This window comes from Pan troglodytes, chromosome 8 (assembly GCF_028858775.2).
Source record: "Pan troglodytes isolate AG18354 chromosome 8, NHGRI_mPanTro3-v2.0_pri, whole genome shotgun sequence".
Taxonomy (NCBI): Eukaryota; Metazoa; Chordata; class Mammalia; order Primates; family Hominidae; genus Pan; species Pan troglodytes.
Genome location: NC_072406.2, coordinates 91762604 through 91787620, shown reverse-complemented (window position 1 = coordinate 91787620; position 25017 = coordinate 91762604). Strand labels below are relative to the sequence as shown.

The following is a 25017-nucleotide window of genomic DNA, read 5'->3' as shown; positions in this document are numbered from 1 at the left end:
TAATAAACCATCATCCCTCAGCTTCAACAATTATCACCTCAAGGCCCATCTTGATTCATCCCAAACCCCACCCACACCCCCGTATTATTTTGAAGCAAATCCCAGACATCATATATTATTTCATCTGTAACTGTTCATATCTCTAAATGTTAGGAACTTTAAATATAAATACATACAGATGCTCCTTGACTTATGATGGCGTTACATCCAAATAAACCCATCATGAGTTGAAAATGCATTTAATGCTGGCAACACAGCAGTCCCCAACTTATGATGGTTCGACTTACGATTTTTCAACTTTATGATGGTGCAAGAGTGACATGCACTCAATAAAAACCGTAGCCTCATTGTAACCCCATCAAAAGTGGAGGAGCTGGTTACACCCCTTCTGAAAGTGATGTAACCCCATCATAAAGTTGAAAAACTGTAAGTTCAACCATCTTGAGTCAGGGACCGTGTGTGTGTGTGTGAGAGAGACAGAGAGTGTGTTTATATAACTAATATGAGAGAGAGAGAGACAGACAGACAGACAGTGTGTTTATATAACTATAATACAGCTGGGACTCTAAGTTGAGATCAGGCTTCTACATCAGCAAAAGACTCAGGTGCTGATTCACCTTAGGAAGAGTATGAGCTTGGAATGCTTGAGGGGGCACTTGTCAATACAAGAGGGCCAGAAAACCAACCTCCCCAGGACTCTTCCAGGACCACTGAGCTCTACCTAGTGGTGATGCTGCCAACCATCTGCAAATGTTTTCCAGAGTCAAAAATGCAGTCCCACAGCCTTGTTCACCACTGTTACCCCAGCATCTGGCTGAATGTGCACCTCATAAATGCAGCTTGAGTGGAAGAATGGATGGAGTTCTGGGGACTGGCCTCTGCTTTGCCAGTTAGTCAATTTTCTCCTTTATAACCTCTTCCTTCATTGGCTCCTGAGATTATTTAAGTATCAAATAGGATGTATTTGGCCTGCAGGGCAAGGAACAGCATAATAAACACTTATAAATCCAAGGCTCTCAGCAAGGACATCACACTCCCACAATATGCATTTTGGCCTTCTGTAGAGCAGAACCCACCTGGTGCATGACAGTCAACTGATGGACAGCTTGTTCATTTTCACTATAAGTCTGTTTGCTTCTGAACACCTACCACCTACTGCCCCCAGAAGTCTTGCTCAGATCTAACCAGGATGCCCAGGCCTAGCTCAGCCTCACTTAGAAGCAGATAGCGTGATGGGCAGCTCAGTGCTGCCCGGAATGTGTTCCCTGACACCAGCTTCATATCTTGCAAGTTGTGAAGTTAGAAGGCACGCAGTTTAAGGAGCGAGACAGGCAGACAAGAGCAAGAGATTAGTTGCCCGAAAAGTTTAGAAAATGCTTACTACATATAGTTATGTACTATAACTACACATCCCCTTTCCAGGAAACTGCCAATTTGCAATAGCGTAATAAAAGCTCTGATAAATCCTGTAACAAAGGTGTCTGCTTAACTCTATCCTCAAATTTCCCAAACTAATTAGGCCATAATAGTAGTTACCATTTATTGAATGCTTACTATGTGCCAGGCACTGTTAAGTGCTTCACACGGAACTGAACTTTATAACAACCCTATGAGGCAAATACTAAAATTATCCTTCTCATATCAGAAATGAAGACTGAGGGACAGAGAGGCTGTGTAACTTGCTCAAGGTTATAGCTATTGAATGGCTGAGCCAGGCAGTCTGCTTCCAAAGCCCAGACTTTACCACTACACTATACTTCCTCACAGAGCCCACTGGCCCCAGGGACTAGTATTTTAAGAACAGAGCTTTAGAAACACTGGTATGATGAAATAGCATGGAATTCAGAATCAGGATACCTGGCTTCTAAGTCTGGTTTCACTGTATGATCCCAGGTACTTCATTAAAGGCAATGGAGGATGGTGAGAAGAACACAGACTCTGAAGCCAGACTACCCAGGTTCACATCCTAGTCCTGCTCCCCACCAGCAACGCGATCTTGACAGTTTACGAGACCTTTCTGCACCTCAGTTTTCCCCATCTGTAAAATGGGGATATTAACAGTTTAATACCAAGTTTGTTCCCATTATATCATGTAACATATCATGACATCCTGTTTCTCCAAAACAAAATAAGAAAGAGAGGACCCTGGGCTATTTGATAATGCCCAGGATGAGAACTGTGGGGACTGAAGGGGGAAGGAGGGGGGTGGGAGAGAAACATGGAACTGGGGAGGGTCAGGGCAGTGTGACAGGTGGAGGATGGGAGTGGGGAGCACACTGGCATGGCTGTGTTGGATTTTCCAGCCTCCCAATAGAGAAAGCACCAACAGGAAATTGGCGCTGTTTTCTTTCCATCCCCTCCACGTGCCTGGGTGTATGGGGGCCTGCTCCACTCCAAGAGCAGAGGGGACAGCGAAGGCAAGACTGATGGTGGAGGGAGGCCACCGGGCAGGGAGATATGAAAGACCCTCGGAGAGTAAACCTGCCTGGGAGAGGGACCCGCAGAGGCAGGGCCTCAGCCTGCATGAAGCTCCAACCCTGCGGGCACCAGAGCCTGTCCTCAGAATTTTCACTGAGGTGTGGCATGGATGGGGCCATCTTCTCTCCTCCTGCCTGCCTCTCCAGACCAGGTGCTGAGAAGGGGGATGGGGGCAAGTGAGGAGGAACTCACTTTCCATACAAGGCAGACCGAGAGCACACAGCGTCACACGCAGATCTCTCCGTCACGCTCCTCCATGGCAGGCTTCCCTGGAAGCCAGGCCACTCCTCTTTGTGGGCAGAGTCACCTCTGAGGCCTGCCCACACCAAACAGGCTCACATAAGAGCCAATGCTCAGTCAAATGCTGAGTCCAATTCAGAATTTCTGAGGAGTGGAAAGTGGGCAGCAGAGGAAGAAAGTGACAGAGACACAGTGCTAATATCTGGCTGCCTCGCAGGCCAGCACGTGATGGGCACTCAGGTCCTGGAGGACGCTGAGGTTCTTGTAACAGACACAGTGGCAGTGACAGAAAAAGCCCCCCACCCAAGTCCTGACTCCAAAGTGTGGCCAGGACCTGCTATAGTTTGAATACTTCTGTCTCCTCAAAATTCATTTATTGAAATCCCAACTCCCAGTGTGATGACATTTGGAGGCGGGGCCTCTGGAAGGTTATGAGGTTGGAGTCCTCATGAATGGGATTCATGGCCTTATAAAAGAGATCGGCCGGGCGCGGTGGCTCACGCCTGTAATCCCAGCACTTTGGGAGGCCGAGGCGGGCGGATCACGAGGTCAGGAGATCGAGACCATCCTGGCTAACACGGTGAAACCCCGTCTCTACTAAAAATACAAAAAAAAAAAATCAGCCGGGCGTGGTAGCGGGCGCCTGTAGTCCCAGCTACTCGGGAGGCTGAGGCAGGAGAATGGCGTGAACCCGGGAGGCGGAGCTTGCAGTGAGCCGAGATCGCGCCACTGCACTCCAGCCTGGGCGACAGAGCGAGACTCCGTCTCAAAAAAAATAAAATAAAATAAAAGAGATCCCAGAGGGCCCAACCCTTTCCACCATGTGGGGACACAGGGAGAAGGTGCTATCCTATTTGTGAACCAGAAAGTGGGCCCTCACCAGACACTGAGTCTGCTGACACCTTCATCTTCAACTTCCAGCCTCCAGAACTGTGAGCAATGTACTTCTGTTGTTTATAAGCCACCCGGTCTATGATATTTTATTACAGCAGCTTGAACGGATTTAGACGGAACCTAAGGATGCACGCGCATGTGCGCGCGTGCACACACACACACACTCTCTCTCTCACACACTCCCAAAAAGGGAAACAGTGGGTTGTGTTTGTCAGTGCAGGTGGCAGGGGCGGGGAGGAGACACAGGTCTCTGTCTTTGTTTACCCACTTCCGCAAGGGGAAGCCACCGCCAGTTACACCATCTGAGCAGAGGGAGCTTCTGCCAGGGCCCGCCTAGGAGGGACCAGCAAAACAATGGTAGTGAGCTGATGTCAATCGGGCACAAGTCCCAGGGTGGCTGAGGCTTCCCTGTCAATCCCAGCCCTCTTAGCTGTCAGGTCACTCCAGTTACTGCAAAGTCCAACCCAGCTTCTCCCAGATCTCCTGGGCCCACAGGGATGTGCCACACCCCAAGTCCTGTGGCAGTTACTGTCTACAAGACAACCCTTGCAGCAGCTCTGCCGGAAGGAAGCAGAAACTTCTCTAAACCCCTCCCTCATTTTGCAGTGGGAGGTAAAGGGAAGCTCTGCAGCTCCAAGACACTGGGCCTGAGCCTCACTGACATTGGCTTTCACAATGTCTACCCCTAGATTCTTGGCAGGCCCTTCTACCACCCCCAATTACTCTCTCTCACACACTCTAAACCAGCTCCCCCATCTTTTCATGGCCCACACTCCCCCGTCAAGGGCCCCAAACATCACAGGACAGTCACAAGGGACTTCTCGATTCTGCTGCATGAGTTTTACCACAGCCCACACAGCTCTGATATCATCTTCTAACACTGCTGCTAGGCCACCGGGATGGTACACAGGGTTTGGAATCCAATGACAATGATTCCATTCTAGCTCTACCTCTTGTTAGCTGTGTGACCCTGGATATATAGATTGACCACTCTGAGCCTTTCTCCTCACCTGTGAAAAGAGGAAAAATGCATCCATCTCATTACACAGCTGTGAGAATGTAGTATTCTCACATATATATATATAATATATATAATATATATAATATATATAATATATATATAATATATATTATATATATAATATATATAGCACTACAACAGGTATTAGCACACAGCAGGTGCTCAGTTAATTTTAACTTAGTCCCTAGGAGGCATTAGCCTGGAGCCAAGGTCTGGTTCCTAACGCAACTGCTTGCTGTGTGACCCCCCTGGGCAACTTAACCTCTCCGAACCTCCATTCTATCTGCAAAGACCTGATGTACCCCACCTACCTTGGATTACTATGAGGACTAAAAGTAAAAAGAACAGGAATGCGCTTTGTAAAGCAGGACACAGTTATCTTCACTCTGTGACCAACACGCCTAGTGGCCAAAGAAGCCAGACTCTGACATTTAGAGAGGGAGAAAAGGGTCACAGATCCTGGGCACACACTAAACTCAGGTGTCAGGTGTCAGGCTCCCGCCAGGGGACCAGCCCAGCCCACACAGTGAGGGGAGTATCCAGCCAACCCTTAGGGTCCCGGGGCCTCAGGAAAATGCTGGTAAGGGCAGGGGTAGAGGGAGGGCTTTTCAGAGCCTGAAACTCAGCTACCATCAGCTTCTCTGATTAGGTCCCTCAAAGACATCCCCGGTACCTGTGAATGTGTTACTTTATGTGGCAAAAGGGACTGTCCTGACGTGATTAGGGTTACCCGCCATGAAATGGGGAGACTAGCCTAGATTATCCGGGTGGGCCCAATCCAGTGAGAAGCGTCCTTCAAAGCAGAGAGCCTTTGTTGCTGGGTTAAGGATGAAAAGGAAGAATAAGAAGGACAGAGTCCAAGCATGAGAGGGATTCCACCCATGGAGGAAAAGGGCCAAGTGCCACGGAACTCAGATGGCCTCTAAAGCTGGAAAGGGCAAGGAAGCATTCACCTCTAGGGCCACCAGACAAAGACACAACCCTACCAACACCTTCATTTTAGCACCATGAGATCCAAAAGACCCTGAGATAAAACTGTAAAGATAAAAAAACCATGTGGTAAAATAGTGCAGCCACTATGGAAAACAGTATGGAGATTCCTCAAAAAATTAAACATAGAACTACCATATGATCCAGCAATCTCACTCCTGGGCATACAGGCCGAGTACCTCTCATTCAAAATGTGTGGGATCAGCAATGTTTCAGACATTGTGGTCTTCAGACCAGATGATTTCAGATTTTGGAATACTGGCATCATACTTACCATTGTGTATCCAAAATCCAAAAATCCAAAATCCAAAATGCTTCAATGAGCACTTCCTTTGAGCGTCATGTTGGAGCTCAAAAAGTTTCGGACTTTGGAACATTTTAGATTTGGGATACTCAACCTATATACCTAAAGGAAATGAAAGCAGGGACTCCAACAGACATTTGTATACCCATGTTCATAGCAGCCTCATTCACAGTAGTCAAAAGGTGGAAACAACTCAAGTGCCCATCGGTGGATGAATGGATAAACAAAACAAGATCTCCACATAAAAAGAGAATATCATTCAGCCTCAAAACAGAAGAAAACTGACATATGCTACAATGTGGATAAATCTTCAACACATTATGCTAAATGAAACAAGCCAGGCACAAAAGAACAAATACTTCTGATTCCACCTATATGAAGTCTCCAAAGGAGTCAAATTCCTAAGGACAGAAAGTAGACTGCTGTTGGCCAGGGCTCAGGTAAGAGGGAATGGGGAGTTTACATTTCCTGAGTACAGAGTCAGTTTGGGAAGATGAGAACCTTCTGGAGATGCATCGTAATGACTGTTGCACAACAAAGTGAATGTATTTAATACCACTGAACTGCACACCTAACAGTGGGTAAAATGGTAAATTTTACGTTGTGTATATTTTTACCACAAAAAGAGTTGCATGGTTTTAAGCCACAAGTTTGTGGTAATTTGTTACAGCAGTAATTGAAAACTAATTATTGAAAACTATTTGAGGTGATGGATATATTAACTAGTTTGCTTTAATTATTTCACATTGTATTCATAGATTATAACATCACTTTGTACTCCATAAATTTACATAATTATAAATGTTAATTTACAATAAATTTTTTTTTTTTTTTTTTTTTTTTTGAGACGGAGTCTCGCTCTTTTGCCCAGGCCGGACTGCAGTAGCCCTATCTTGGCTCACTGCAAGCTCCACCTCCTGAGTTCATGCTGTTCTCCTGCCTCAGCCTCCTGAGTAGCTGGGATCACAGGCGCCCGCCACCGTGCCCGGCTAATTTTTTGTATTTTTAGTAGAGACAGGGTTTCACCATGTTAGCCAAGATGGTCTCGATCTCCTGACCTCGTGATCCGCCCGCCTTGGCCTCCCAAAGTGCTGGGGTTACAGGCGTGAGCCACCATGCCTGGCCAAAAAATTTTTAAAGAAAACTATTGGCCAGGCACGGTGGCTCACGCCTGTAACCCCAGCACTTTGGAAGGCCAAGGTGGGTGGACTGTATGAGGCCAGGAGTTTGAGACCAGCCTGGGCAACATAGTGAGACCCTGTCTCTACTAAAAATACAAAAATTGGCCAGGCACAGAGACTCATGCCTATAATCCAAGCACTCTGGGAGGCTGAGGCAGGCGGATCACCTGAGGTCAGGAGCTCGAGACCAGCCTGGCCAACATGGCAAAACCCCATCTCTACTAAAAATACAAAATTAGCTGGGTGTGGTGACATGCACCTGCAATCCCAGCTACTCGAGAGGCTGAGGCAGGAGAATTACTGGAACCCGGGAGGTGGAGGCTGCAGTGAGCCGAGATCATGCCATTGCACTCCAGCCTGGGCAAAAAGAGCAAACCTCTGTCTCAAAATAAAATTAAATTAAAATTAAAATACAAAAATTAGCCAGGCATGGTGGCACGTGCCTGTAGTCCCAGCTACTCAGGAATTGCTTAAACCCAGGAGGTACAGGTTGCAGTGAGCCGAGATTGTGCCACTGCACTCCGGCCTGGGTGACAGAGTGAGACTCTGTCTCAAAAAACAAAAACAAACAACAACAAAAAAAACTTTAAAGAAAACTAATATATACAGTGACCATTCCTTCTCTTTCCTTCCAGATCCTTCTATGGCATTCTCTTTCCAAAGGCCTCTGTTCTCCTTGCATAAGAGCTCTGTGAACACGTCTACCTAACTCAGCCAGCTTTCTTCAACAAGGGAAATATTAAACCACCAAGACTACAAAAAAACCCTTTCCAACGGCAGAAGCAGGAACCAGGTGCTCGCCTCTCCCATGTGTCGGGAACAGGATCGGCACAGGTGTGCTAACTTGAATTACCAGTCAACATGAGTCACCAGGGGACTTGGGCCCTCAGTGGCTTCCGTGTGGCCAGGCTACGCATGCCCAGTCAGCATTTGCCCAGTCGGATTTGCACAGGCAGGGCCATCACACCCCATCGGCCAGGACCTCACAACCGGATGCCAGAGGCCAGCTCAGCACCTCAGAGACGACTCAGTTCACTCCCACCGACCCCACCTCACCCCATTTCACAAATGGTCACACTGACAACCAGAGAGAGGGTTGTGGCATGCCAAGGTGATACAGCAAGACCCTAAGAGGGCTGGTGCCGAATCCCCCACTCCCAGGCTAGAGCTCATCGTCCCCAGGGCAGGGTGGGTAGAGAGGCTTCCTGTCCTCAGAGCCGCTGATGGACTCAGGCCCAGTTCTCTAGGACGATTCTTTTTGTTCCATCACAGGGGCAGCCCATGGGAGTTCAAGCCTGGGTTGCTGCTTCCTGCCCAAGGCAACAGCAGTGGGAAGACCAGCGCTGAGGAGAGATTAATTTTGCAATATTGGGGAATGACTGCCTTCCAGGAAACACACCAAAGGGGGAAGAGATGTGATAAAATCCTGCCCCTCCTGTACATTTCACCTATGCACTCTAATCAGATTTTTATGGTCTCCCTCTTCATATAGACAGCAAAGGGTCACAGGACATCTGAGAAAGTCTATACCAAGAAAGGGAGAGACCAAAACAGAGAAAAGGAACCAAAGAAACAGACAACGATGAGAAGTAGAGGACAAAAATATAACCAATAATATCCTCAGAGATAGAAGAGAACCAAAGAAACAGACAATGGTGAGAAATAGAGGACAAAAATATAATCAATAATATCCTTAGAGACGGAAGAGAAAATGTTATATCCACAAAGCAAAAAGATCAGCAAAGCAATCATTGTGAAATTTGAGAACAGAAGAGGCAAAAGATACTAAAACTTTAGAAAAGAAAGAACAAGGGTCCTTTTCAGGGGAACTGGAAGGACACTGGACTTCAACAGCCACACTGGAAACTAGAAGATAACAGAATAATGTGTTCAGTGTTCAGAAAGGAAATTATCTTCAGCTTATAATTCTATAGCCAGCTAAATTATCCACTACTGGATAGAGATATTTGGAATGGATATTTTTATCCATTAGGGAGGAATAGAGATATTTGCAGGCACACAAGCTTCAAAAACAAAAAACAAAACAAAATCTACCTCCCATGCACTTTTCTTAGGAACTTCTGGATGATTTCAGCAAAATGAGACATAAATAAGGAAAAGAAAGAAAATAAAATATATAGGATCTAGGCATAGGAGAATCTAACACAGAAGACTGTAAAAAGAAGTCCCGGGACAACAGCTGAGCAGCAGGCCTGCGGAGCAACTAGACCAGTTTGGAACAATAGATACGCAGAAAATCAGGCCCCCGAGGAGGGAAAGCATCCACCTGAGGAATATTGGGACAGGAAGGATTGTACTCCTAATGTGTGACCACGGCACATTACTGGCACAGCATCGAACAATACAATTTATGGTCACAATAATGCAGACATTAAATATTGATGTATGTATTGGTTCCTAATCTACCAAGCAGGAAGTCAACATATTTCAAAACTGATAAATTAAGAAACAGTCATATAAGCCTATTAATTAAAAATAGTTAAAAATGATTAACTCTGGAGAAAGAGGGAAAGAGGAAGGATGTGTCAGGGGACTGCTGGCTTCATTATAAGCCTTTTGGATCAACATATTTGGCTTTTTTCATTTATTATTATAAAATATTTTTACAATATAGCAATAAATACAACATATATATGAATTATAAAGCATAATAAAATAAGCATCCTTTATCATCTAACTTTAGAAAGAGAACATTACTTCTGCCAGGCGCAGTGGCTCACATCTGTAATCCCAGCACTTTGGGAGGCTGAGGAGGGCAGATCACTTGAGGCCAGGAGTTCGAGACCAGCCTGGCAAACACGTCAAAACCCCGTCTCTACTAAAAATACAGAAATTAGTCTGGCGTGGTGGCGCATGCCTATACTCCCAGCTACTCGGGAGGCTGGGGCTGCAGTGAGCCAAGATCGTGCCACTGCACTCCAGCTTGGGCAACAGAGGGAGACTCTGTCTCAAAAAAAAAAAAAAAAAAGACAGAATATTACTACATTCTTCTTCTTTTTTATTTTTTTGAAGAAGTCTCTTGCTCTGTCACCCAGGCTGGAATGCAGTGGTGCAATCTCGACTCACTGCAGCCTCAGCCTCCCAAGTAGCTGGGATTATAGGCATGCGCCACCACGCCCAGCTAATTTCTGTATTTTTAGTAGAGATAGGGTTTCGCCATGTTGACCAGCCTGGTGAACTATATTCTTCAACGGCTTTCTGAAAAAACAGGCATATATTTTTTAGGGGAAAGTTAAAATAAAACACTAGCAGCCAGTCTGTGAGACTGGTACCAACATCTGCAGTAGGTCCAGGTTTTGTGGGGCCTGAAGCTTATACAATTTTAGGAACCCTCTTCAGGACAAAGAATACAAAAAATCTTAGTTTTTTGCAAATGTTATAAACCATATGACTCTGTGAACTCACTGCTAATGCCCCTCCCACGGCCCCTCACTAGGGTGCTACAAGTCCGGGGACCTGAAGCTTCCACTTCATTAGCTTCACAGCAATCCCACCTGGGTTTATGGAGGCACCAGGGGCTGGGCTACACCTCCTAGGATAGGGAAGAAAAAAATAAAGTCCTGGCCTGCATCATGCTTTCCCTCTAGCTAGGGAGATAAACACAATAGCGCACTTCCAGGGAAACACACACTACAATATTTAAGAGCCACTCCTAGGAAGAGTCGGGGGGGGGAAGACAAAGAATTCAGAAAATGTGTTCCCTGGCAGTGGAGCACAGGGGCGTCTGAGAAACTGGCTTCTCTCTGAGGGGCCTTGGCAAATCTAAGCCCTCCCAGCCTTGTCTACCTCACCTATTTTCAATGAGTGCGCCTGCAGGGCCTCAGTGGTTTGCATGCTGCCTCCCAGAACCTGGGGCTCCTGAAGGTTTTGGAGCTCAATAGCATTATTTCATTGGAGGGAGGAAAGGGCTGCAAAAGGGAGACTCTGGCTTAAATCCTTCAAAAATATTAAAACAGGAGCTCTGGCAACAAGGGCCCCACATTTCTGCATGGTGACACTCGGCTAGGGCTGGCAACAGCTGCGCACCTCCCTCCCTCCTTCAGCTGCCGGGCTGTCCTTGCAGGAATCTGCATTTGTGATCACAGGAGTAGAGGTTTACCAGGGCCCTTCCAGTTGGTGTGTTATGAGCCATCTCATCTCCTTATGAATGGCCAGCACAGACCCGTCTCTCACCACAGGCTGAGGAAGAGAGGCGAAGAAGACTGAAGAGTGTGATGGCAGCAGGGTGTCCCCCAGCCTCTCCTGGAAAGGCCCTGATGCCCATCAGCCAGTCCTCGGGGCCTGTTCAAACCACTCTGGAAGCCCAGCCCCTTCAAGCCTGGGAGACTTAACAGAGTGTATATTCCAGCTCCAAATGGCTGAGCACCCCTGCTCTACCTAGAAGCCTCAGGAAACCTTTCCAAATATCCCTTATCAAGGGCTGCTCTTCAGATGGTGACAATATCCCCAGTCAGCCGCATGCAACTGGAAGTTCAAGGACCTGCAGCTCACTCTGGAGGAGAAAACACCTTCACTTGGGAATGGGCTGACCCTTCTGCAGCTGGCATCCTAAGCTGTGTCAAGCAGTCTGGAGCCAAGAGTCACTCACACTGGGCCACTGAGGAACAGCATGAAAACAGAAGGTACCTCAGGGACATGCATGATGGAGAGAAGCACAAAAAATGCATGTCCTTAGCCCAGCCCAGCTCAGCACTTTCCCTTTTCAGGACACCTCTGCTTAGGTGGTCCCTCCAGCTGGTCTGACCTCCTGTCTCCTGGCCTTCCCTGCGTCCAGATGAAGTTCCACCTTGTATTAGTCCATTTTCACACTGCTGATAAAGACATAACCGAGACTGGGCAATTTACAAAAGAAAGAGGTTTAATGGACTCACAGTTCCACGTGGCTGGGGAGGCCTCACAATCATGGCTGAAGGTGAAAGGCACATCTCACATGGCAGCAGACAAGAGAAGAGAGTTTGTGCAGGGAAATTTCCCTTTATAAAAGCATCAGACCTTGTGAGACTTATTCACTATCACGAGAATAGCACAGCAAAGACCTGCCCCATTCAGTTACCTCCCACCAAGTCTCTTCTACAACACGAGGGAATTCGAGATTTGGGTGGGGACACAGCCAAACCATACCGTATCTCTTTCAGGAAGCCCACCCTGATCTCCTATCCACAATGCTCACTCTTCTTGGAACTCTCACAGCACTTGTCCTAAAATGTTTTCCATGTTCTCTAATGTTCTAATAAGCTGCCCTTTTTCTAACTCCTAGGATAGATACATATATTACCTCCCTATATATTACCTCATTAACCTCCACAATGCTCCTATTGGATAGGTATTATCATCCTCATTTTATAAGCAAGGGAACGAAGGCTGAGCTGACTCTTGACATGCAAAGGTCACACACCCAAGTGCCAGAGCCAGACACTTTTTTTCTAGGCCTCCCCATGAGAGCATCAGTGCTACAGGCTGTAGGACAGGCCTCTCTTCCTGTCCCCCACCACCACCTGCCACAGGGCTGGCACTGTGAGGCCCCTGACACATACTGAATACTGGCAGGAACCCCGGTAGACCCTGACTCATTTCTTCCACTCTCTGGGTGGCACCTGTTTTGGTAGCCTCTATTACGTAGGCCCCAGGAATTCTGGGGGCAGGGAGGACACATCTAGGACATTCCCCTCTCTCCCCCACCTCAAGGCAGGACCTTAAGTGATGTGAGTGGGTGTATGAACATCTCCAGCTCTACTGAGAAGGGGGTGGGGGCCCTGGGCGTGCACTCCAGAGCCCCAGTGTCCTGCCCTTGCTGGTCACAGGTGCCATTAAGTTACCGAAGCCAGCCAGCCAGCCTCAGGGCAGCACTCCACCAACCCTGACCATATTTTCCCAGGCACTGAACAAAAAGCCTACACAGGTGCTGTTAAGCATTCAACTCCCCACCCACATGCCAGGAACTAAAATAGCTGTAGCCTATGTTAATCATTAGCCAGGCTGCACCTCAGACCTCCCCTCTGAGGGCTGGCACCTGGGGCAGCTCAGCCTGGAGAAACCCCAGGTAAGGCAGGCTGGGAGAGTGGCAGCGTCCGGAGCCTCACCAAGGGGCTGAACTTGAGCAAGCAGGTTCTGAAAGACACTTCTTCAAGATAAAGTCAATTCCCAGTGCACTAGCATTTGGATTACATAAGAATCCTAAAATACTGGAGCTGGAAGGGGCCTTCATGAAATCATTTCATTCAACCTGTTTATTTTATTTGAGGTGGGAGCTGAGACCCAGAGAGCAGAAGGACTCTGCCTGAGGTCTCAGAGCTGGCTGGGGGGCAGGACAATGACTAGAACCACATCTCTGGATTTCCAGGCCAGTGCATTATGAACCAGGCTGGTCCCCAACCACTCAACATATTTCTGGGCTCCATCACACCTTCTCAGGCTGGAGAATGGACTTGAGAAATACAAAGGTTAAACCCCGGAAAGAGAAGAAAGTTACTACTGCCTCCCAAATAATGTCCCATATAATCAAGCCACTCAGAAAAGTACCAGCCACTCCATAGGAGCCTTATGACCCTGTTTCTCTCCAGATCCCCTCCCTATGTGTGATGACAACAGAGAATGGGGGTTGGCAACCACTGCTCTGATCTCTCAAGGATATTACCAGCCACGGAGACCGAACATCATCCCCACCTCAGTTCAGGGTTCAAATAGCCTCTGCCCTCAAACTCTCCTAGAAACAGTCACCTAGGTTTCATATTTGGGGTTGAAGAAGGGAAGTTGGGAGGAGGTAGCACAAAAAAATCACCCCTGGCCGGGCGCGGTGGCTCACACCTGTAATCCCAGCATTTTGGGAGGCCGAAGCGGGAGGATCACGAGGTCAGGAGATCGAGACCATCCTGGCTAACATGGTGAAACCCGTCTCTACTAAAAATACAAAAAAAATTAGCAAAGCGCAGTGGCAGGCGCCTGTAGTCCCAGCTACTTGGGAGTCTGAGGCAGGAGAATGGCGTGAACCCGGGAGGCAGAGCTTGCAGTGAGCCGAGATCATGCCACTGCACTCCAGCCTGGGCGACAGAGTGATACTCCGTCTCAAAAAAAAAAAAAAATAACCCCTATCCCACTGGGTCTTGGAGGGGGCCCCTCGATCCCATGGGGTCTGGAAGATCTGGTGGTGGCTGCAGCAATGGAGTATGTGGATGCCAGACCTGACGGCTGGGAGCAGCAGATGACTCTCGGGGCATCAGCAAAGCCACAGCAGCTTGCCAGCCTGTGCACCAGCCCACAGGAACAGAAGCTGCCTTGCTTGCACTACCTGCGGGCTTGCCACTGTCATGAGAAACCATTCCCACTTCCTAACCTGAGGAACACAGGCTTAGCCAACAGCAAGACTGATAAGCATAGTAGTAGTTTCAAATTCAGGAGAGCAGTGGGTGGTGTTCCAGAAACTTCTGATTGTCCTCCTCAACCATCTGTTCTCTCTTGCTTTAGTAACAGAACACTCACCATAGCCTGGCACACAGCAGCCCCCACTAAGGACTGCTTCCCAGACCCCTAGCAGCTAGGAGGGCCTGCCATGGGGATGTGAAAGTGAGCTGTCTTGGGCCATGCAGTTAAGGGAGGCACCTAGACGGTGCTACCCAACATGTGGCCCGGCGGCATTATACAATATGGGAGCCTGTAAGCAATTAAAGTGCTCAGGTCCCATCACAGACCTCCTAAATTAGAATGATTCAGGGTGCAGTCCAAGAATCTATGCTTTAACAAGCCTTCCAGATTGTTCTTATACATGCTCAAGTTTGAAAACCACAGCTCTTGAGAATGCTAGGGACAACAGTCCATAAGGAGCCTGGTGCCAAGACAATCTCATGGAACACACACTTAACCTCGACCCTGATTTTTTCAAGAAAGAGTGAGAGAGTGAGTGAGAGACAGAGATAGAGAGAGAGACGGGGCTCCTCTCTTCATTCACAACCAAACCTGAAACGTAATACAGGTGGCGTGGGGAAGATGACGATGAGAAACTTAACCCAACAGCAAAAATCAGGAAAGGAATACATGCAAGTATAATAAGTAATAAGCAAGATGCAAAGAATAAAATCAAGTATATCTGGTATGTCAACAGTCAGAATTCCTCTACCAAAGACAGAAACCATGCAATTAGGTTCGTTGCTGTTATCACTGCCTCTGTCAACCTCCATCCACCCTCAACCACGTTCTGATTATGAGAAACAAATTTTATTTACGAAGATTCCATCTTCAAGATAAACTTTTTTTTTTTTTCTTTTTGAGACCAAGTCTTGCTCTGTCGTCCAGGCTGGAGTGCAGCGGCACGATCTCGGCTCCACTGCAAGCTCCGCCTCCCGGGTTCATGCCATTCTCCTGCCTCAGCCTCCCGAGTAGCTGGGACTATAGGCGCCCGCCACCACGCCTGGCTAATTTTTTATATTTTTAGTAGAGGCGGGATTTCACCGTGTTAGCCAGGATGGTCTCTATCTCCTGACCTCATGATCTGCCCGCCTCGGCCTCCTAAAGTGCTGGGATTACAGGGGTGAGCTACCGCGCCCAGCCAAGATAAACTTTTTTAAGTGAGAAAGAAATATTTAAAACTAAGGGTTGGGCAAAGACATACCAAATAAATGCAAAGAAAAACAGAGGTGGAAATATTAATAGTAAAAATAGGCTGGGCACAGTGGTTGGCTTGGTGCAGTGGCTCATGTCCGTAGTCCCAGCACTTTGGGAAGCTGAGGTGGGCAGATTACTTGAGCCCAGGAGTTTGAGACCAGCCTGGGCAACATGGCAAAACCCCATCTCTACCAAAAATACAAAAATTAGTCTGGTCTCAAAATAAATAAAAATGAAAAAATATGTAAAATTTAAAAACATATATGTTGAAGACTTTTCGATAATCCTGCCTTAGCAGGCCAAGGGGTTTTTCCAGCCATTTCTCTCTGGCATTTGCCTTTATCTGTAAACACAGTACTTGGAGAACTACTCACTAGGATCTCAGTGTACAACAAGGCATAGGCTAGTCCAGTCCGCTGAGACAGTTTATGTGGCTTAAAACACAAGCACAGAGACGAGCTTATGACTTGGGGCCCGCGTCTTTCTGACTTCTGGCCCTGAGAAGTGTTTGTACTGGCTACTCTGTCAAAAGCTCATCTTGCTGTCTGGAATGAGGAAGGAAATGCGTAAATGAGAGGCAGAGCAGTCCGCTTCTTGGACCTACAGGAAGGGGCAGGAATTGCAAAGTGAGAGAAGAGGTTCCCAGGCAACGTCCCAGGAGTTTGCACGCAAATCTCATTTTATCCACCCCTCCTAAAAATCTGGCTATCATGGGGACCATTAGGACAGCCAAGGACAGGGAGCTCATGGTCATCAGTGAGACCTGATTACTAACCGCTCCATGTGAGCCTGAACAGAAGCTAAAGGGGCATGGCTTGAATGTCCTCTGATGCCTGCATTTAAATTTCTGAGCCTTTCACTTATTATCTTATAAAATGCACTTATTTATTAATTTTAAGACTGTAAAGAAAAGAGATTCTCCCAGATCCTTGGCCATGTATTCTCCTAAAACACAGACAATATGGAATTTAAGGCCAAAGACCAAAGGCATTAAATAACCAGCAAATGACAGGTAGGAAGATCAGCTTGATAAGCCTATATACATGAAACACGAAAGCCAAACTCAAAAGGCTAGAACTCCCACAAATATAAGTAGAGCCGGACTTTAAAAAACTACAGTGAGAGTTTTTGTTATACCTCTCAGAATCTGACAGCCAGGCAAGCAGGGATATAAGGGTAACTGAAGTTAAGAGATTTATCTAAAGTCAGCATCCCGCAGAGTACCTATTTTCTCCTTTCGCGCCCATGAAACATGTTAATATTTATCATGCAGTTGGCCACAAAGAAAATTTAATACCAGCCAGGTGCAGTGGTTCACTCCTGTAATCCCAGCACTTTGGGAGGCTGAGGCGGGGTGGGGGGATTGCTTGAGGCCAGGGCTTTGAGACCAACCTGGGCAACATGCTTCATTCACTCATTCACTCATTCATAAGAATGAATCCACTTTGTGAAAGAAGCAAACCCTTGCAGGTACCTAGGTCTGCCTGAGAACGGAGCGCCGTGGGGAGGGATGTCAGTGGCAGGCCATCCACATGTTCCCTTCTGGGATTGGAAAGGGAGCAGGAGGGTAAATCGAGGCAACAGAATCAAACACTCCCTCAACGACGTCCTCCTCGCCTTCAAAGCCAACATTTCAGAGCCTGTCTAAACTTACTATCATCAGATCCTCACGTCCTGCTACTCCTCACCCGTTCACTCCAACCTCGCTTCTGCTCACATCATCCCACCAAAGCAGTGAAGGCAGCCACATCTCCTCCATATCACTCACCACAGCCGCGATGCCAAGCTGACCACTCCATCCCACGAAGCAGACTCACCCTGGCTCCTGGGATACAACTCTGTCCTGGCTTTCTGGGCCCCTCTCAGGTCGCTCTTTTTCTGGGTCCTTTATAGGCTCATCTTCCTTTACTCAGCTGTTCGAGGTGAGTTCTTCAATCTCGCTGTGCCCATGACTTCAAATACAAACACAACCTAGACAAATGTCTGTCTAGCCAAGACGCCTCCTGAGCCCCAGACCCACCAGCTTATTTGGTATCTCAAAGATACCTCAAACACAACATGTCCAAAACCAAATACATGATCTTCTTCATCCTCCAAACCTGGTCCTCATCCAGTGTCCCATGTCTCAGGGACACCAGGTGGATGACTCTAGGGTGAGTGGGGGCGGTCTCTCCTTTTAAGCACACCACGCAGGGCGAGGCCAACAGTGGGTTCTCAGTAATAAGCAGTTCTACAGGAACATGCCTTGTCACCTACTTCCTAAAAATAGCCGTGACCTTTTTAGTGGACACAGCAAGCTCACATCTGTTATCACCACTCCTTCCCCACTGTCACACGCACCCTTTCCCCCAGTGGTGCCACTCCCCAGGCTGGATATGCCATATGCTCCCTAGCCTCCCTGTGAGCAGCCTCCACATTTCTCCTCTCTGCCCTCACTCAGATTTCCCCCATCTCATGTCCTCCAAGTCAGCCACCCCCAAGTGTGAGGGGCAGGGGACACCTGACTTCCTTCTCAATTTCCTTTCCTTCTTTTCTGCTAAGGCGGAGCCTAAGCCCCTGGAAAGCTAGAGATCCCAGAACCAGGCTTTGACCACCGCACACTCCACCCTCTGCTTCACAGCTCCTGGCAGTCACACACCCACGGTATCAACATTGTCATCACCACCCCCTAACTGATCTCAAACCCCTTTGCAAACATCTTCTCATCTGATTCTCCATTCCAGGCAGGCATTTTATCATCCAGAACTGTTCTGTGGGGGGGCGGGGGGGGGGGGTCTCTGTGTGGCTGGGTGGCTTGTCCTAGGATACCCAGCACAGAGAACTCTGTCCCCCAATTTCTTAGTTGCCCCCACCCATTCCTTCCTCACATCAGCATGGGCAAGGCCAGCTGTGGTTTGGGTCACTGTTCAGGCTGTACTTTTAGGATCCTCCCAAATAGCAACAACTATGTGACTATCAGGTCTTTATTTCATGGGTTATAGGAGATAGGGTCAGTAAGCCTAATGTGTAACAGTTTCAGTGGTTATTACAGAGTTCCATTGAATTGCAACAACTCCCTTTAAAAGCACAAACTCCCACCAAGAAAATCTCAGTTTCTTCATTAATCCTAAGAGCTTTCCTATCTAGGTATCACTCAAAATTCCTACTATTCTGGGGGCAATGGGATCAGAGGGTGTTACAGAGAAAAATCCAGAGAAAGTGAAAAGTCTGCTTCCTTGGCAGTGCTGGTGAAGCATACCCTTACACAGACGCTTCCCCATGGGAACAAGTGCCAGGAACTGCTTCAGGCTTACGGGGGAAGACAGTGGCTAAGAAGAGAGAGGAGGCCGGGCACGGTGACTCATGCCTGTAATCCCAGCACTTTGGGAGGCTGAGGCGGGCAGATCACCTGAGGTCAGGAGTTCAAGACCAGCCTGGCCAACATGGTGAAGCCCCGTCTCTACTAAAAATACAAAAACTAGCTGGGCATGGTGGCGCATGCCTGTAATCCCAGCTACTCGGGAGGCCAAGGGGGGAGAATCATTTAAACCCAGGGAGCGGAGGTTGCAGTGAGCCAAGATTGCATCACTGCACTCCAGCCTGGGTGACAGGGCGAAATCTGTCTCAAAAAAAAAAAAAAAAAGACAGCGGAAGAAGAGGGGTGAATCCAGGAGGAAGGAGGGGGTGCACCAGAAAGGTCCCAGGACCTCTGATGTTCCAGCACTCAGCATGCATTTTGGTTCCACATTCAGCTCCTGCCCACACCAGTTTCTTTTCTCTATTCTACAATTTCCAAGAAGAACCCACACTAACCTATTCTGTCTCAACTCCCACTCCTGTCATCCCAAGCCACACATCACCTCCCCAATCACGTGAACTAGGCATCACTAATCGATCCTGGCCTTCTAGACACATCCACCCAGGGTGGGCCCTTTCTATAATGTCATGCATAAAGGCATCAGATGGGGCTTCCACTCCCACCTCTTAGTCCCAATTCATCTCCATCTCACCCTCCCCACGTTTCTCTATCCAAACCCAGCCTTCAAGGTCCTATATTTTAACCACAGGGAAACCACTTCCCTGTGCTGTCTCTGTTGTTCAACTAACGACAACTAATTTTCTGAGCACCTACATTAGGCAAGGCCCATCCTGAGTGCTGCCACCAAGAGGTAAGTCAGAAACAGCCCCCACCCTCCAGAGTCAGAGGACAGGGCAGCGATAAGCCACACGGCCACACAAATACTATGCAAGGCGAGAGATGAGAACCGAGTCAGTGCCAAAAGGGCTGAGTGAGCTCAGAGCATATCCCGTCCCTCCTGCTGGGAGCAGGAACCCGGATGGCTCCCAGGAGGGTGGAGAATGCTAGGCCAGACGGGGGAGGGAGGGCATTCCAGTAAGATAGAGAGCATGAGCTTAGCATGAGCTAAGCCAGAAGGATGGTTCAGGAGAAGTGCATTTCAACTTTAGCTGAACCTTCCACTGCTACTATTTATTGACCCTTACACCTGATTATTTATGACCCAGGCCTGCCTCACACACTTTATGGCTAATGTGGGTGACACCCATCTGGGATACACAAGTGTGGTGCAGCAGTCACCACCTGTTCTGACTGGTCCGTACCTGAGCTCTGTATTGTTATTAAATAAATGAATGCACTGAATCTCACAACAAGCCTGTGAGGCAGGGATTACTATTACCCCCATTTTACAGATGAAGAAACCAAAGCACAGACAATAGAGACAAGATAGCAAGGTATGCAGGAGCCTGAAGTAGTGGGCACCCAATGCCAGGGCAACAAACTGCCCTGGCACCTCACCTGGCCTCTCTTGTCAGGGAACACCTTGCAGCACAAAGAATGCCTTGAGGAAAGGGGCCCTGTTAATCCTCCTGGAATCCCCAACAATTGACTGCCGCATAAAAGGAATGAGGAAAGCAATGAGAGCCAGTGAAGGGTGAGCATACCAGGCCCTGCCCTGCAAACCTAGTCCCTGTTGCGTGGGCAGGGCAGGGCAGGGGCTCGGCCTCACAGCTCCACTCCATGCCCAGCGCAGAGAACAGAGGGGAGAGCTACCACAAACGCCGAATCTCTACAGAGAGGTCAAGGATTGGAGGGCAGAGACAGAAATGCCCCGGGCTGACTGTTTCCAGCTTGGGCTAGCACTGGCTGGCTTAACTTTTCCCCTCCAAAGTCTCTAGGTAACAAACTTCGCGTGTCTCCTTTAAACCAACAGACCGTTTTACCTAAGTCTTAAGGGCCTGGCCTGCACCCATGGGAGATACAAGTCCAGGAATCCCTTCCTGAAACTGGGGATCAAGGTTGGGGAAGGGGCGAAGGCACGCACAGCACCTGGGATGGCTCCCGTATTCCCTCAAACACTGGGGAGAGTTCCTTACAAATAAACTGCAATGGTAGCAGCTCCCAGGAATGTGCGTGCTCCCAGTTTCGGAGGAAAGTTCCTGAAGATAGCCTTCTCTGCTTAATCTCCCCAAGCCTCGCCTAGAAGGGCGCGCGCACCCTGGAGGGCTCCGCAGGGCTGCGGGGCCCGGCCTCCGGCACCCCTCCCGCCACCCGTTGCCTCCTGCGCCCAGGGTCACGGCCCCTGGCCCTACCCAGGCCCAGACTGAGACCCTGACCCCTGAGCCCGGGGGGGCCGGCGAGTGCACCCCGACCACACAGGAGGGAGCAGCCCCAGACGCCGAGGCTGATCTAGGGGGCTGCCAGGCCGACACGGCCCGCCCGCGACCCGCCGACGCCCTCCTCTGCCCCCCACCCCCACGCCTGTAGTGCAACCAGGAAGCCGCAGGGCCGCGCTGGGCTGGGCGCGAGGCAACCCCGGGCCTCACCCGCGGCGCCGCGGTGCACTGCCGCCGCCTGGTCCCAGGCCCCCAGCCGGCCCGGGACCCTCACTCACCTGGCCACGGGGACTCCGGGCGCGAGGGGCGAAATGGGACGTGGGCGGGAGTGGCTCTCTCCGCTGGCGTCCCGGGCGCGGCGCCTGGGTTCTGCCTAGGGCTGGGTCCCACTCCCGCTCGCGGGGCACGCGGGGCACTCGGGGCACTGGGGAGCCGCGGGCGCCGCAGCCGTCAGCGCCGGGCTGAAAACTCCGCGGGCGCGGCTGCCCCAGGCGCCAGAGGCAGGGCAAGGGAGGGGCGGGGCCTGAGCGCGGCCCCGCCCCCGAGATGAGGACTGGGCAGGGCGGGCGCGCGAGGAGCAGCGGCCTTCCGGCTGCGGAGCTGCTCCAGGAAGTCTCGGGCTCCGGAGGTCCCTCTGCCGCCCCTAACCTCTGCGGCGCCCAGTGCCGCGCAGAGCCGCATTCGCCCTCCTGCAGGGGTGGGCATTTCCTAAGTCCTCTCCAGCCCCGTGTGCGTCGGTTAGTGACTCTCTTTAAGGTAGAGAAAACTTTTTACACTGAAAAGGTCAAACGCATTTCCTTTATAGCAACACTCGGTGGTGGTGGAGGGGGGAAGGTCACGCACAGTATGTGAGGAAGGGAGGGGTCAGTGACTATCGTGGAGAAACCTGACAAACCACCCAGCCGTCAAGGTGACCTCGACAGGGGTAAATCATACTGATTGCATGCACCGCTTGTGGTCTTCCTCCCAAGAACACCTAACCCCACTGTAATCATGAGGAAAACATCACAAATCAATTGAGGCCCTTGCCATACACATGACCAGTACTCCTGAAAACTAGCAAGGTCATCAAAAACAAGGAAAGTCTAGGACACTGTCACAGCCAAGAGGAACCCACGGAGATATAAAAATGACTTAAGATGTTAATAATAGGAAAAGCCCGGGTTTGTGAGAATTCCCTGTATTCACACTTTTTCTGTAAATCTAAAGATGTTCTAAAAATAAAGCATATTTTTAAAAGGTCACCCAGGTAATATATGCATATATGGTAGGTATACAATTTTTTTTTTTTAATGAGTGGTGGCTGACGCCTGTAATCTCAGCACTTTGGAAGGCCAAGACAGGAGGATGGCTTGAAGACAGGGCTTCCAGACTAGCCTGGGCAACATAGTGAGACCCAGTCTCTAAAAAACTAAAAATAAAAAATTCAAAAAATGAGTAAAAATTGAGATTCACTCTTCCCTCCACTCCCCCAGCCCACTCTTAGGTGTGTCCTTCCAAATATCTCTCTTTAACACTGTGTGTGTGTGTTTACATAAACGTATTGTTTACAAAACGATATTGCAGTACTTTTCTGCAACATGTTTTTTTACTCACTATATCTTGGAGGGTCTTTCCATACAAGCGCTCCTGAACAGACCTGGTTCTTCCCATCCACTGCACACTGCGCGCCATCGTGCGCTTCACCATTCTTCATTACCCAGCTCCTTACTGAAGGACATTTAGGTTGTTGCCTATGTTTGGCTGTTACAAACAAGTTGCTGGTTCGATTTTCCTTTTTTTTTTTTTTTTTTTTCTGAGACGGAGTCTCGATCTGTCGCCCAGGCTGGAGTGCAGTGGCGCGATCTCGGCTCACTGCAACTTCCGCCTCCCGGGTTCAAGCGATTCTCCTGCCTCGGCCTCCTGAGTTGCTGGATCTACAGATGCCCACCACCACGCCCGGCTAATTTTCATATTTTTAGTAGAGACGGGGTTTCACTATGCTGGCCAAGCTCTTCTCGAACTCCTAGGCTCAAATGATCCGCCCGCCTCGGCCTCCCAAAGTGCTGGGATTACAGGCGTGAGCCACCGCGCCCGGCCCGATTTGCGTTTTAAAGTCGCTCTGAACAATAAAAGCCGGAAGGACTGGAGGGGAGGCTCCGACCGTATCACTGTCTGGGCAGGTGTGCTGGTGCCGGGCAGGAACGGCGCCTTGGGACAGCCTGGCCCCGGCCTCACAACGGGCCCCGGGCGCTCAGTCATATTCCGTGGCCGCTCCAACACCCCCTACCCCCACCAGCAGGCGCGGCTCTCTTTCGGGGCTGGACTGCATTTTTTGGACATGAGTCGGCGAGTGAGGGTGAAACTCAGGCCAAAGTCTCCAGAGCCGCTCGGAGAAAACGCTGCCTGGAACAGAAGAGCAGAGGATCAGAGGCACCACCAGAGACTCTCAGAGAGGGTTATTACCCTGGTGGGGGCGCCTGCTGCGGCGTAGGAGATGGCGGGACTGGGGCGCGGGTGTGAAGCCCCCAAGAAATCTGTGTGAATTTCCTGGGGAGGTAAGGTCTCCAGGCGCTCTCTCTGGGCCCGGGGATTGGTCCGGGAAGGTCTCCTGGCGCCTATCCAGCGCCCCCTGCCTGGACGCCTGCGCCTGCTCTGCCGCCCCACAGCGACCGCGAAGGCCAGCTTCTTCGAAAGGCCCATTTTTCTCCGTGGCTGAGCGAATGCTCCTAGAATACCACGTTTATAATAAATCATGTAGGGTGGAATTCCTGCTGGATGTATACACCTTTCCGCATCAGAGCTCTTCAAACCCAGAATGGTGAATAGCTACCCCTGGGCTTACCCTTTTATAATTTTCAACAAACCTGCGTTTAGCCCCGGCTAGGTGCCAGCAAGTTGCTAGGGACTGAGGAGGCTCTGCAGAGGAGCCGAGCTGAGGTCCTAATCCTCAAGGCCAATGGCAGGGGTCACCGCCCAGGCACCCCCAGAGAACGCGGTGTGAAGGAAAAGACACCAAACTCGGTGTTCAAATGTGTGGGATCTATTCTAGTTCTGATTCTGACACTTGCAAGTCATGCATCCTCCGAGCCTCGGCTTTCTCACCTATAAAATCTTCAACGTGACCTATAAAAATCCATAAAATCACCCCTGCTTCATTGTTTCCCAGGGCTCATAGAAACATCATACGAGGTAAGGGAAGGTGAGTGCATTGTAAAAAATGGTGACGTGCTATATAGCTCTGAGTAGTATGGTATATAAGCTTCCTTTTTAAAAATTTTAATTTTTAGGGCCAGTGTTGGGATTACGGGTGTGAGTCACCGCACCTGGCCTCTTTTGTTGTTTTCTAATAAGTATATATGACTATCATTTCCCTCAAAAGTCTGCTTTAGCTGAATATCACAAGTTTTAATATGCTATGCTTTTGTTATCACTTAGTTATAAATATTTGGATTTTGTTGTTGTTGTTGTTGTTGTTGTTGTTACAGAGTCTCGCTCTGTCGTCCAGGCTGGACTGCAGTGGCAGGATCTCAGCTCACTGCAACCTCCACTTCCCGGGTTCAAGAGATTTTCCTGCCTCAACCTCCTGAGTAGCTGGGATTACAGGTGCACGCCACCACACCCGGCTAATTTTTTAATTTTTAGTAGAGATGGGGTTTTACTATTTTGGCCAGGCTGGTCTCCAACTCCTGACCTCAAGT

The 25017-nt window shown here is 49.2% G+C and overlaps 1 protein-coding gene across 3 annotated transcripts in view; it reads right to left on the bottom strand.

Annotated features, from left to right (window-relative positions):
• ANXA11 (annexin A11) overlaps positions 1 to 22129 on the bottom strand; it is a 50577-nt gene extending 28448 nt beyond the window's left edge. Inside the window, exons 1-2 of one of the 3 annotated variants that reach the window (XM_063781920.1) lie at positions 21616 to 21864; positions 17542 to 17676 (exon numbers count right to left, since the gene is read on the bottom strand). Coding sequence is in view for 1 of the 3 variants with exons in the window: in XM_063781919.1 (XP_063637989.1) it covers positions 17493 to 17523 (31 nt within the window). In the remaining 2 variants the exon portion in view is untranslated. Of the gene's footprint in view, positions 1 to 17492; positions 17677 to 21615 lie in introns of all 3 variants that reach the window. The other 2 variants (XM_063781919.1, XM_016918741.3) reach the window with 2 other exon arrangements.
• Between the last annotated feature and the right edge of the window lie 2888 nt (positions 22130 to 25017).